This window comes from Cololabis saira, chromosome 6 (assembly GCF_033807715.1).
Source record: "Cololabis saira isolate AMF1-May2022 chromosome 6, fColSai1.1, whole genome shotgun sequence".
Classification (NCBI taxonomy): Eukaryota; Metazoa; Chordata; class Actinopteri; order Beloniformes; family Belonidae; genus Cololabis; species Cololabis saira.
The window spans coordinates 49,223,931-49,239,508 of NC_084592.1; the positions used below are offsets into that span (position 1 = coordinate 49,223,931).

The 15,578-nt window shown below is 44.3% G+C and overlaps 1 protein-coding gene across 6 annotated transcripts in view; it reads left to right on the plus strand.

Moving 5' to 3' along the window:
* LOC133446238 (probable ubiquitin carboxyl-terminal hydrolase FAF-X) overlaps window positions 1-15,578 on the plus strand; it is a 108,907-nt gene that overhangs the window by 73,323 nt on the left and 20,006 nt on the right. For all 6 annotated transcript variants that reach the window (XM_061724220.1, XM_061724223.1, XM_061724221.1 and 3 more), the window contains 6 exons: window positions 122-230; window positions 1,114-1,260; window positions 3,358-3,504; window positions 8,350-8,557; window positions 13,638-13,858; window positions 15,018-15,205. In XM_061724220.1, coding sequence (XP_061580204.1) covers window positions 122-230; window positions 1,114-1,260; window positions 3,358-3,504; window positions 8,350-8,557; window positions 13,638-13,858; window positions 15,018-15,205 — 1,020 coding nt within the window. The remainder of the gene's footprint in view (window positions 1-121; window positions 231-1,113; window positions 1,261-3,357; window positions 3,505-8,349; window positions 8,558-13,637; window positions 13,859-15,017; window positions 15,206-15,578) is intronic.

Below are 15,578 nucleotides of genomic sequence, written 5' to 3' on the forward strand. Positions count from 1 at the left end.
GTTGGTCCGGCAGGATGGTGGTTTACTTGAGACAGTTCCTAGTTCCTGTTCCTAGTCCCTAGTTCCTAGCCCCTAGTCCCTAGTTCCTGTTCCTGGTGTGAGTAACGGTGTTGTCCGGCAGGTCGGTGCGTCAGATGGCCCAGGAGCAGTTCTTCCTCATGGCCACCAGGTGCTGCATGGGCCACCGGCCGCTGCTGTTCTTCATCACGCTGCTCTTCACCGTGCTGGGGGTGAGTACGTTTATACAAACCTTTACAGCCAAACTTTACAGAATACAACATACAATCATAAGACGGAGCAAAAATAAATAGAATAAAAGAAAAAGAGTAAAAAGTGTCACCACACTACTGGGTATTAAAGACATTCTAAATAAGTAGGTTTAAGCCTTGATTTAAAAAAGCCCAGGTCAGAGAGAGGGTGTAAGTTTCAGGGGAGTTTGTTCCAGTTGAAAAGGCCGGGTCACCTCAGTGCTGGACCTTTGACCTTTGACCTGTGATCCTCCAACAACCCTTGGTTGGAGGATCTCAGTCCTGCCAGACTCACGCACCGTTAAAAGTTCCCAGAAATAGGGCGGGGCAAGTTCGTTGAGGGCTTTAGGACAGGAAATGTGGTGGCAAAAATTGTTGTTCGTTCAATAAAGTGTTCAAAAAGAATGTCAGGACACACTCAGCTGTCTGTCTGGAGTTTTGATAAAAGGAAAAAGCATTCATGAATGGAGTCACACAGAGCTGCCTGATCAGACGAGCAGTCAGCCTGAAATGAACTAGAGATGTTTAGGCACACGCTATCTTATAGTGGCCAGGCTGGGAACAAAAAGACGAAATATCACCCTGGCAACCATGCCAGGCACTGTGTCAAAGGAGCTTGACCTCGGCATAGGAATGTTCACTTGAAAACAGGATTTGTGCATTAGTCTTAAAGCATACAAGACAAAATATATATATATTATACCAAAATTTCCCATTACAGAAGCCAATGGAGTGAATAGTGAATAAGAGTGGCTTCCTTCCCTCTAGAGGGGGTAGATGTTTGGACGGATGTGTGGAGATTCCCCCGTCAGGAAGGATGATCAGAGCTGTGTGTGTGTGTGTACATGTATATGTGTGTGTGTAGAGCACGGCCAGGGAACGAGCCAAACACGCCGGCGACTACTTCACGCTGCTGCGTCACCTGCTGAACTACGCCTACAACTCCAACATCAACCTGCCCAACGCCGAGGTTCTGCTGAACAACGAGATCGACTGGCTCAAGAGGATACGGGTAAGAACCGGGCCGGGGAGGACCGGGCCGACACCATGACCCCCGTCAGGTCTAAACACCTAAAACATTAAGCCTGAGTTATGGTTCTGCATCAAACCAACGCCGTGCCTACTCCGTCACCGTGACGTCGTCGTGAACCTTCGGACTTCTCCGTCTCTCCATTTCGCTGCGGTGCAGTTCCCCCCGTGACTGCTAGTTAGCGATCTTTTCCTGAATGGTTTATCCGACTTTTCCGGTCACAGTGAATGAAAGAGATAAGGACAACTATTGTGCAAAAAAACAAAACCAAAAAAAATCACACATACACGAAAAAAGAGCGCTGAAAGTTCACGACTGCTTCAAACTGGAAACCGGAAATGCGTTTCTTACCAAGCGAACCAATCACAGCCCTCTCGTCTGCGTTTGGTCTGCGTCGCCTCCGCGTGTAGTTACAATTCTTGGGAGGTGCAGGTCAGTGACGGCATCAGTGACGGCGTGTGGTCTGCGTCGACGCGAACCCTACGGCGTAGGCACGGCGTGGTTTTGACGCAGAACCATAACTCAGCCTTTAGGCATACAAGGAAAGAAAAGCACAGAGTCAGAATTCTGATCCTTCGAGTAGAATGAAACTGTCCAGTTCCATCCCCACACCCCTCTGCCAGTCTCAACACTCTCCTCACTTTTAATTGATTGGGAACGCCCCAGTTACCGTATTTTCTGCACCGAAAAGCCTTTAATTTTCTCAAAACTCGGCCGTGCGCCTTGTAATGCGGTTTTCCGTATATAGGATCATTACGGTAATTTCTGCTATTGTAGTCAGGGGGATTGTAGTTTGTGTCGCCGAAGTAAAGGCGCTAAAAACGGCGCTAAAAAACTGTAATTTATTACATTTTCTTCATAAAGTTTTGACTTACAGTACTTGTTTTTTTTTTTCTTTTTTTTTTGTAGCATTCCCTGTAGCGCAGCTCCATCAGGTGATGCTAACTCAACCCCGGCCACTATAGTACGGTATCTTACCGTATATTCCGTGCGCCTTATATATAAAGATAGTTTGAAAATAGGCCATTTATTGATGGTGCGCCTTATAATACGATACGAAAATACGGTCCATAAACACGAGTCAGCGTAAGGGAAAGGGGTTCTAATGTAGAGAATACTGCGTGCTGATTGGTCCAGACAACTGTCTGAGGGTCAGACAGGGTGCAGTCCCACTTCTCCTTCTCGTGACATTTCAATTTCAATTTTCAATTCAATGTATTTTATTTGGTAGGGACAGTGTACATCAATCAACATTTTCTTGAAAGGGAAATTAAAAAAATGTAGATGCACCAGATTGCAGCCATAGGCTGGTTTACATCGGTAGTCCCCCTGCCAGATGTAATCAGCAAAAATCATACAAACAACAATAATAATAATCACAAAAGAAGAAAACAATATAGCACACATAACATGGCATATGCATTCACAATAAAAGTTAATGACGATAAAAACCGTGCTGGGGAAATGAATGGTTTGAGAACTAAAGTGCTGTAGTGCTATGTTGTATCTGCTGTGGTACATGATAAATACTAATAAATAGTTGAATATTAAAGTGCTGCCAGTTCATGAGTATGGTACATGCAAAAATAAAATAACATAAAAAGTGAAAGTAAGAAAGAAGAAGAAAAAAAAAGGGGGGGGGGTCTGTACGGGGTGTGTAGATGAAGTTTGAGATTGCAGCAATGCAGAGTACTTAGTTATTGTTGTAATTGTGACTAGTTGTGGTTGTCAGTTATAATGTGAGGTAGTTAATAGTGATGATAGGCAGAAATTAATCCTGAGGGGGGAAAGAAAAAATAAAAAAATGTGACCGTTGCTTTCCTGTCTGATAAACCAGTTATCTCGTAACACACACACGTACAGTACTAACTGCTTAAAGCTGTCGTTGATAATAAGAGGATGAGAGCAGCAACAACGCTCCCCTGCAGCGCCGTCCAAACTGCTGCATCTGCTTCTCTGCAAGAGTTGAGACAAAAAACAAGGTCAAAAGTTATTGTTCAGACATGACAAATGAAAACTGAAACATGCATGATTATTTATACGTATATCCCTAATTACTGAGCGGTGTCTCTCCCCCAGGACGAGGTGAAGCGGTCCGGGGAGACGGGCGTGGAGGAGACGATCCTGGAGGGACACATCGGCGTCACCAAGGAGCTGCTGGCCTTCCAGACTCCGGAGAAGAAGTTCTACATCGGCAGTGAGAAGGGCGGGGCCAACCTCATCAAGGTACCGTGTAACCCCCCCATCCCCGTCCCCATTCCCCCTGATGACATCACTTTTTATTTCGAACATGCATGTTAAAAAAAGAGTACAAAAAAGTAAAAAAACTGAATAAATATATATATATATATATATATATATATATATATATATATATATATGATTGAAGTAAACACTTATCCAGTCCTAGCCCTGAATCTACATACATTCTTACATTTAACAAGAGTTTCAATAAACTTACTTATAAAACACACATACCTACTTTAATAACTGTTCAATACAGTGATATAATACTCAATTACCGTAGATGACCAAATAGTCGCCCGCGCGCAAATATGCGCCTGTGCTCTAATAGCCGCCGGGGGTCCGAGCCCATTTGGCATAATAAACGCCGGTTCAATTAAACGCCCGGGCAACTACCGGTAATAACCTGGTAATACCACTGTATTTGCATTGTATTGTGTACAGTATCGTTCATACTGCTCTGATCAGCTCCGTGTGTCGCCGTTGCACAGATAGAGCATGTGAGCGGAGTGAAGCTGTACCGTTTCTGATTGGGTGTGTGCACTGCGAATCATTTCAAGTTGTGTCTCGGCGGAGGAACCCGACGTCCCAGCAAAATGAGAAGAGAAAAAAGAGTTCAGCAGACAGCGCACACACTAAAGGCTGATTTATGGTTCCGCGTTATACCAACGCAGAGCCTACGGCGTAGGGGACGCGGCGACCCGCACCATGCGCTCTTTTTTTTTGCTATTAAAACATGATTTGTAATGTGAATTTGCAAAACTTACAAATAATAGGTTTTGACGTAACATCAGAGATTGTGCATGCTCTCTGTGAAAGGATGAGTCCAATCGGGTCGCAGCTGCTTCAACTGTGATTCCTTCACGAGGAGAGACCAGGATTTCAAACACGCTTGATTTTATTGAGACCTCACGATTCGTGATCGGGAGCTCGTCGTGAGGTGTTGTGTTGTGTACAGTGTGTACAATTTTAGTTCCAGTGGTACTATGGTGATCTCATATGTTCTTTGTAAGTAATGGTCTGGTGCTGCTCATTGCAAAAATAAATTGTAGCCTGGTGCAAATACCCGCCTGGTTCTTATAAACGCCTGGGGTCCGAGTGGATTTAGCATATTAAACGCCCGGGCTACTAAATGCTCATCTACGGTATATGTATATATAAATCAAATCAAAGCACACAAAAGAAAACAAAACAAATGCCCAGCAATTAGTTGTGCTACTATGTATGTAAGTACTAATAGAAGTAATTATAATGTATAGTATTACATTATCATTACTTTACTATAATATTACAATATAATAGAGAACATTAGACAGCAATGGTATAACAATATACTTGAATAACTATGAATGAATGAATGAATGAATGAATTAATCTTTATTTCGGCTTGTACAGAACAAGATGAAAAGGAAGAGAAAAAAAAAAAAAATCAACATTTCTTTTGCCGAAAAGGTGTAGGCTGAAGCCGTAGCTTATAGTGCCTACCCTTTTTTCTTTTGATCAGCAAAAAAATATGAGACATTATCTTTTACTCAGTGAAAACAAACAATACATAAAGAAGAAAAAAAATAAATAAATAAGTTAGACAAAATATAAAATTGACATTTCACATCCTAGAATGTTTTTGATAGTATACTTTATAATTATAGTGTTTTATATTTATTTACAATATTTTCTTTAAACAATTTCTTAAACTTGACGATAGAGCGACACATTTTTAGGTTGTTATTACAACTATTCCAAATTTCTTTTGCCTTAACTGATGTACATTTCTTTTTAATATTTGTTCTTGCTGTCGTTATCTCAAACATGAGTTTCCCCCTCAGGTCATAACAGGTTTCTTTTATCTGGAACAGGTCCTGAATGCAGTTTGGAAGCAGTTTCTGCTGGGCTTTTAAGGCAAATAAAACAGTTTTCTGCTCTACTATATCATGGAATTTTAAGATATTATATTTAATAAAAAGATTATTTGTTGGTTCATAATAGTCGGTTTTATTAATTATCCTTAACGCTCTTTTCTGTAATAGAAAAATAGGGTTTGTATTTGTTTTGTAGGTGTTACCCCATATCTCCACACAATAAGTCATGTATGGAACTATGAGTGAGTTATACATTAAAAACTGTGCTCTTTGACAGAAAAAATAATTTGTTTTATTTACTATTGCTAGGGTTTTAGACATTCTTGATTTTACACTATTTATATGTGATTTCCAGCTAAGTTTATCATCAATTATTACCCCCAGGAACTTATTTTCATATACTCTTTCTATTTCCATACCACTAATTTTAATTGTTATATGATTATTTTTTTTTCTAGTGCCAAAAATTATGAACTTAGTTTTAGTTAGGTTTAATGATAACTTATTGATATCAAACCATGCCTTCACATTTTTCAGTTCTCCTTCCACCACATTCAGCAGCTGTTCCAAATTCTTCCCTGAACAATAAAGGTTTGTATCATCAGCAAACAAGACATAATTTATTATTTTAGACACTTTACAAATATCATTTATATATAATATGAACAATTTAGGACCTAGCACTGAACCTTGTGGGACACCGAAGGTGACTCTTTCTAGTTCTGATTTATCATTATTTAACTCAACATATTGAAATCTGTCATCAAGATAACTCTCTATCCATGAATTAATCCCTCTGACACCATATCTCTCTAATTTATTTAATAAAAGTTTATGATCTATGGTGTCAAATGCTTTCTTCAGGTCAATAAACACCCCCACTGTATATTCCCCTTTCTCAATAGCAGTTGAAATTTCCTCTACTAGTTCCATCACAGCCATTGAGGTTATTACCTGTTACCTCTGAACCCATATTGATTATTGCTCAGCAGATTGTGTTTTTCTATGAATTTATCGAGTCTATTGACAAACAATTTTTCTATTATTTTTGAGAATTGAGATAATAACGAAATTGGTCTGTAATTATTAAAAAGGTGTCTATCTCCGTTTTTGAAGATGGGTATTACTTTGGCGGTTTTCATTTTATTAGGGAAGATTCCAGTTTGAAATGATAGATTACATATATAGGTCAGTGGTTTTACTATGTTTACTATAATATTTTTAACTAAAGACATATCTATATCTGTCCAATCAGCAGACCTTTTATCTTTGAATTTATGCACAATATCAAGTATGTCTATTTCTTTAACTTCACTTATATAAATTGTATAATAATTTCGTTCAACTAGATCTACTAAGCCTTCCTTATTTACCGGCTCCACAATCTCATTTGCCAGGTTATAACCCACATTTGAGAAGTATGTATTAAATTCATTGACTATTTCCTTTGGATTATTTACTGTTGTTTTTTTATCCTTCGTAAAATAATTGGGATAGTCTGCTTTGCCCTTACCTTTCCTAATTACACTATTTATTACCTTCCATGTCCCCTGTGTATTACTCCGATATTGTTGCAGTAATTTATAGTAATGCTCTTTCTTCTGAATTCTTATAATTTTTAATAATTTATTTTTATAAGTTTTGTATCTATTTTCGGTTTCTTTCGTTCTATGTTTTAAAAAGTTTTTATATAATAGATTTTTCTTTTTGCATGCATTTTCAATCCCCCTTGTTATCCAGGGGTTATTTTTGTTCTTGGGCTTTGCAGCTTGTTTTCTTAAGGGACAGTTCTTGTCATAAAGGTCCAGTAATGTGGCTAGGAAAGCATCATATGCTTTGTTGGGGTCTTTGTTAACATAGACCTCCTGCCAGTCCTGCTCACTAAGGTCCACATTAAGGGCTGCAATGGTTTCTGGTGTTTTCAATCTTGAAAGGTTATAGATGTTTTGCTTGGGTTCTTTTTTGGCCTTGAAGAAATTATGTAAGATGGCAAAAACGGGAAGATGGTCACTGATATCATTCAACAGCAGTCCCCCTGTTATTTCAATATCAATTTCATTAGTAAATATATTATCTATCAAAGTTGCTGAGTCTATTATACTATACTATATAAGAGTAGATATGCTATATACACTGGTTCATATATTTACCTCCAATTATATACATAAAAATTACTATAAATCTATATATCCACATATATAACTATAAATCCGCACACAAATACTGTACGTATAATACAACTCAATATATCCATATACATACTTACATATAACATATCTATATCCATAATGTACATCTATATACCAGAATCGGAATCATCTTTATTGGCCAGGTTCGAAACATTGTCCAACAAGGAATTTGACTCCGGTAATTTCGCTCTTTGGTGATAAAATAAAATAAACAATAAAACAAATGTGGAATTTCTATGATACAGAATAAACAGTATAAACATTTAAGGTGCAGCAGTTTGAGGTAGAGAGAGAAGAGAAAAGAAAAGAAAAAGGGACAGTTCTGAATAAAAATAAACATAACCTATTTACAATTTTACAATTTAACAGGGCAATTATAGAAAAAAAATACAAAAAGATTATAGAAATTATACAAAGAAATACACAGTGAGAGGTGCAGCTGAGTGAGGCAGACATGGTTGTCAAGGAAGGTGCTGGATGGTTTTTGCACGTGTTTGGTTACTCTGAGACTGTTATTTGTGAGAGTTCATCAGAGCAACCGCTTGGGGGAAGAAACTGTCCCTGTGTCTGGAGGTTCTGGTGCACAGAGCTCTGTAGCGCCGTCCAGAGGGGAGGAGTTGGAAGAGGCTGTGCCCCGGGTGTGAGGGGTCATATCTACATATATTAACTGCCCCCCCTCTGTCCTGCTGATGACATCACTGTGACATCACTGTGACATCACTGCCCCCCCTCTGCTGATGACATCACTGTGACATCACTGCCCCCCCCTCTGTGTGCAGGAGCTGATCGACGACTTCATCTTCCCGGCCTCCAACGTGTACCTGCAGTACATGAAGAGCGGGGAGTTCCCGGCGGAGCAGGCCATCCCCGTGTGCAGCGCCCCCGCCTCCATCAACGCCGGCTTTGAGCTGCTGGTGGCGCTGGCCGTCGGCTGCGTCCGCAACCTGAAGCAGATCGTGGACACGCTGACCGACATGTACTACCTAGGTGGGTGGAACACTGACCGACATGTACTACCTAGGTGACACGCTGACCCACATGTACTACCTAGGTGACACACATGTACTACCTAGGTGACACACTGACACACATGTACTACCTAGGTGACACACTGACCACCATGTACTACCTAGGTGACCCACATGTACTACCTAGGTGGGTGGAACACTGACCACCATGTACTACCTAGGTGACACACTGACCACCATGTACTACCTAGGTGACACACATGTACTACCTAGGTGACACGCTGACACACATGTACTACCTAGGTGACACACTGACCACCATGTACTACCTAGGTGACACGCTGACCACCATGTACTACCTAGGTGACACGCTGACCACCATGTACTACCTAGGTGACACACTGACCCACATGTACTACCTAGGTGACCCACATGTACTACCTAGGTGACACGCTGACACACATGTACTACCTAGGTGACACACTGACCACCATGTACTACCTAGGTGACACGCTGACCACCATGTACTACCTAGGTGACACGCTGACCACCATGTACTACCTAGGTGACACGCTGACCCACATGTACTACCTAGGTGACACGCTGACCCACATGTACTACCTAGGTGACACTGACCCACATGTACTACCTAGGTGACACGCTGACCACCATGTACTACCTAGGTGACACGCTGACCCACATGTACTACCTAGGTGACACGCTGACCACCATGTACTACCTAGGTGACACGCTGACACACATGTACTACCTAGGTGACACGCTGACCACCATGTACTACCTAGGTGACACGCTGACCACCATGTACTACCTAGGTGACACGCTGACCCACATGTACTACCTAGGTGACACGCTGACCGACATGTACTACCTAGGTGACACTGACCCACATGTACTACCTAGGTGACACGCTGACCACCATGTACTACCTAGGTGACACGCTGACCCACATGTACTACCTAGGTGACACACTGACCCACATGTACTACCTAGGTGACACGCTGACCCACATGTACTACCTAGGTGACACACTGACCCACATGTACTACCTAGGTGACACACTGACACACATGTACTACCTAGGTGACACACTGACCCACATGTACTACCTAGGTGACACACTGACACACATGTACTACCTAGGTGACACACTGACCCACATGTACTACCTAGGCGACACACTGACCCACATGTACTACCTAGGTGACACACTGACATACATGTACTACCTAGGTGAAACACATGTACTACCTAGGTGACCCACATGTACTACCTAGGTGACACACTGACACACATGTACTACCTAGGTGACACACTGACCACCATGTACTACCTAGGTGACCCACATGTACTACCTAGGTGGGTGGAACACTGACCACCATGTACTACCTAGGTGACACACTGACCACCATGTACTACCTAGGTGACACACATGTACTACCTAGGTGACACGCTGACACACATGTACTACCTAGGTGACACACTGACCACCATGTACTACCTAGGTGACACGCTGACCACCATGTACTACCTAGGTGACACGCTGACCACCATGTACTACCTAGGTGACACGCTGACCACCATGTACTACCTAGGTGACACACTGACCCACATGTACTACCTAGGTGACCCACATGTACTACCTAGGTGACACGCTGACACACATGTACTACCTAGGTGACACACTGACCACCATGTACTACCTAGGTGACACGCTGACCACCATGTACTACCTAGGTGACACGCTGACCACCATGTACTACCTAGGTGACACGCTGACCCACATGTACTACCTAGGTGACACGCTGACCCACATGTACTACCTAGGTGACACTGACCCACATGTACTACCTAGGTGACACGCTGACCACCATGTACTACCTAGGTGACACGCTGACCCACATGTACTACCTAGGTGACACGCTGACCACCATGTACTACCTAGGTGACACGCTGACACACATGTACTACCTAGGTGACACGCTGACCACCATGTACTACCTAGGTGACACGCTGACCACCATGTACTACCTAGGTGACACGCTGACCCACATGTACTACCTAGGTGACACACATGTACTACCTAGGTGACACACATGTACTACCTAGGTGACACGCTGACCGACATGTACTACCTAGGTGACACTGACCCACATGTACTACCTAGGTGACACGCTGACCACCATGTACTACCTAGGTGACACGCTGACCCACATGTACTACCTAGGTGACACACTGACCCACATGTACTACCTAGGTGACACGCTGACCCACATGTACTACCTAGGTGACACACTGACCCACATGTACTACCTAGGTGACACACTGACACACATGTACTACCTAGGTGACACACTGACCCACATGTACTACCTAGGTGACACACTGACACACATGTACTACCTAGGTGACACACTGACCCACATGTACTACCTAGGCGACACACTGACCCACATGTACTACCTAGGTGACACACTGACATACATGTACTACCTAGGTGAAACACATGTACTACCTAGGTGACCCACATGTACTACCTAGGTGACACACTGACCCACATGTACTACCTAGGTGACACACTGACCCACATGTACTACATAGGTGACACACTGACCCACATGTACTACCTAGGTGACACGCTGACCACCATGTACTACCTAGGTGACACGCTGACCACCATGTACTACCTAGGTGACACACTGACCCACATGTACTACCTAGGTGACCCACATGTACTACCTAGGTGACACACATGTACTACCTAGGTGACACTCTGACACACATGTACTACCTAGGTGACACACTGACCCACATGTACTACCTAGGTGACACACTGACCCACATGTACTACCTAGGTGACACACTGACCCACATGTACTACCTAGGTGACACGCTGACCACCATGTACTACCTAGGTGACACACATGTACTACCTAGGTGACACACATGTACTACCTAGGTGACACGCTGACCACCATGTACTACCTAGGTGACACACTGACCACCATGTACTACCTAGGTGACACACTGACCACCATGTACTACCTAGGTGACACACATGTACTACCTAGGTGACACACTGACCACCATGTACTACCTAGGTGACACGCTGACCACCATGTACTACCTAGGTGACACACTGACCACCATGTACTACCTAGGTGACACACTGACCACCATGTACTACCTAGGTGACACACATGTACTACCTAGGTGACACACTGACCACCATGTAATACCTAGGTGACACACTGACCACCATGTACTACCTAGGTGACACACTGACCACCATGTACTACCTAGGTGACACACTGACCACCATGTACTACCTAGGTGACACACTGACCACCATGTACTACCTAGGTGACACACTGACCACCATGTACTACCTAGGTGACACACTGACCACCATGTACTACCTAGGTGACACACTGACCACCATGTACTACCTAGTTGACACACTGACCACCATGTACTACCTAGGTGACACACATGTACTGCCTAGGTGACACACTGACCCACATGTACTACCTAGGTGACACACATGTACTACCTAGGTGACACACATGTACTACCTAGGTGACACACTGACCACCATGTACTACCTAGGTGACACGCTGACCACCATGTACTACCTAGGTGACCCACATGTACTAGCTAGGTAACACGCTGACCCACATGTACTACCTAGGTGACCCACATGTACTACCTAGGTGACACTGACCCACATGTACTACCTAGGTGACACACTGACCCACATGTACTACCTAGGTGACCCACATGTACTACCTAGGTGACCCACATGTACTACCTAGGTGACACTGACCCACATGTACTACCTAGGTGACACTGACCCACATGTACTACCTAGGTGACACTGACCCACATGTACTACCTAGGTGACACACTGACCACCATGTACTACCTAGGTGACACACTGACCACCATGTACTACCTAGGTGACACACTGACCACCATGTACTACCTAGGTGACACACTGACCACCATGTACTACCTAGGTGACACACTGACCACCATGTACTACCTAGTTGACACACTGACCACCATGTATTACCTAGGTGACACACATGTACTGCCTAGGTGACACACTGACCCACATGTACTACCTAGGTGACACACATGTACTACCTAGGTGACACGCTGACCACCATGTACTACCTAGGTGACACACTGACCACCATGTACTACCTAGGTGACACACTGACCACCATGTACTACCTAGGTGACACACTGACCACCATGTACTACCTAGGTGACACACTGACCACCATGTACTACCTAGGTGACACACTGACCACCATGTACTACCTAGGTGACACACTGACCACCATGTACTACCTAGGTGACACACATGTACTGCCTAGGTGACACACTGACCCACATGTACTACCTAGGTGACACACTGACCCACACGTACTACCAAGGTGACACACTGACCCACATGTACTACCTAGGTGACCCACTGACCCACATGTACTACCTAGATCACACACTGACCACCATGTACTACCTAGGTGACACACTGACCACCATGTACTACCTAGGTGACACACATGTACTGCCTAGGTGACACACTGACCCACATGTACTACCTAGGTGACACACTGACCCACATGTACTACCTAGGTGACACGCTGACCACCATGTACTACCTAGGTGCAGACTCTGCACTGCCTGCTAGTCTGTAAATGTAAACACTGTTGGATAAATTAAAGTGCATGAACAATAGTGCGGTGAGAACCGCCTAAATCCATTATGTGTTGTAATAAAATATCCATATTTTCCGTCAGTGTATGGATTATTTATTGCAACAGAGAGCAAAAATATATTGCAATATTGATTTTATTCCCCACCACTAATAAAGAATATCTGCAGTCTGATTGGAGACAATAAAAAAGAGAAGCAGTTTAAATAGCAGATGCAGTCGGTGCAACATTCAGGTGATTCAAGACGTGTGACGGACCGGTCCTCTGGGTGTTCCTCCGGGTCCGGTGGGTCCTCCGGATGGTCCCCTGGGTCCAGGTCCTCCAGGTCTAAGGTTGTTGTCCCCCCCCCCCCAGGCTGCGAGGCGCTGACGGAGTGGGAGTACCTGCCCCCGGTGGGGCCCCGGCCCACCAAGGGCTTCGTGGGGCTGAAGAACGCGGGGGCCACGTGCTACATGAACTCTGTGATCCAGCAGCTCTACATGATCCCCCCCATCCGGAACGGGATCCTGGCCATCGAGGGGACGGGGACGGACGTGGACGACGACATGTCTGGGGACGAGAAGCAGGAGAACGAGGTACCAGGGGTCTGGGGGGGGGCAGGTATCTGGGGGGGGGGACGTGGACGACGACATGTCTGGGGACGAGAAGCAGGTGAACGAGGTACCAGGGGTCTGGGGGGGGCAGGTATCTGGGGGGGGGACGTGGACGACGACATGTCTGGGGACGAGAAGCAGGAGAACGAGGTACCAGGGGTCTGGGGGGGGCAGGTACAGGGGCAGGTATCTGGGGGGGCAGAAAATAAAAGTTATAATGACAAATATTCTATTTTATGGCACTGCACTTTTTATTTTTATTTTTTATTTCTATTTTTAGTTAATTTATTTTTGTATCTTTTATATGGGTGTTTGATTTGTATATGACACAGCTGTGAGTGAGTGAGATGGAGATGTCAATTTCACCGAGGGAACCTCCCAAAGGGATTGTTAGGTTCCTAAATCAATATAATGTAAATTCATAACTTAGGAAAGACACAGAGACTGTGAAATGATTTTTAGGTCTTCTGCAGAAGCTTTGGGGAGAAGTCTGAGGAGCTTGCAGCAACACGGCCCTCCTCTGAGAACTCGTCAGGTCTTCTCCCAAAATCCTCTTGACGCTTTTATTGAGAAAACTGGAAACAGGAAATTACCATATACGGACTGTCAGTGTATAGATGATGGACAGTGGACGAAAACAGATGGTCACACATCGAGGTTTAAGAAGCCACACATGTGACATGTGAAACTTAAGCTTTAAAAAACACAAAAGGTCAAAGGGGTCAAATGGGGCCCCTTCTGGACAAACGAGAACTCTGTGAGGTTTTGCACAGATGCGTCTAAAGACACTGGGCCTTTTACAAACCGGAAGTCACCAGGCCAACCTTCATGGGGTCTTGTGTCATCAGATGGTCCAACTAACCCTTAAAGACAATGAGACGGCTGTCAGTCGACCCCCCTGACAAAAACTCAGGAAGTGGCCTGTGATCTACATGTAATAGCTTGTGGAAACAGTCAGTTCTCCAAAGCTGACTTGATTCTGATAGTTTCATAATGACAACTTAATTCAAAGGGTTGATTAACCTCACAGGGATTAATAAAGTTGTCTGAATCTGAAATAGAAATACTACCGTTAAAGACTAACCAAACCCCCGTATTTTCCCGTCTCCCCCCGTGTCCCCCCGTATTCTCCCGTCTGCAGAGCAACGTGGACCCCCGGGACGACGTGTTCTCCTACCACCACCAGTTCGAGGACAAGCCGTCGGGGAAGTCGGAGGACAGGAAGGAGTACAACATCGGGGTGCTGCGCCACCTGCAGGTCATCTTCGGACACCTGGCCGCGTCCCGGCTGCAGTACTACGTCCCCCGGGGGTTCTGGAAGCAGTTCAGGTACGGCCGGGTCCGGGTCGTGGGTGGGGGGTCACCGGTAGGGGTGGGAATCCAGAACCCGTTCTTTTTGAGATTCCGGTTCCCGGTGTTTCAATTCCTTGAAATTGTTTGCCTTTTTTGCAAAATATTCCCTTATCGATTCCAGTGGGCGCGAATGACGTCACGCAGGAAAACATGGCGACAAAGCGGTATAAACGCTCAAAGGTTTGGTTACTTTTTACCAAAAAGGATGCACTCCTGACACAGCTGCAGCTCGTCAGCTCATCTATGGGGAACTTAAAGAGCTTGTACCGCTAGCTTCTACCGCTAGCTTCTATCAGGCCAGAATAGATGAATGTTACCAGCAGTGACTGAGTTTGTGGTGTTGAACATG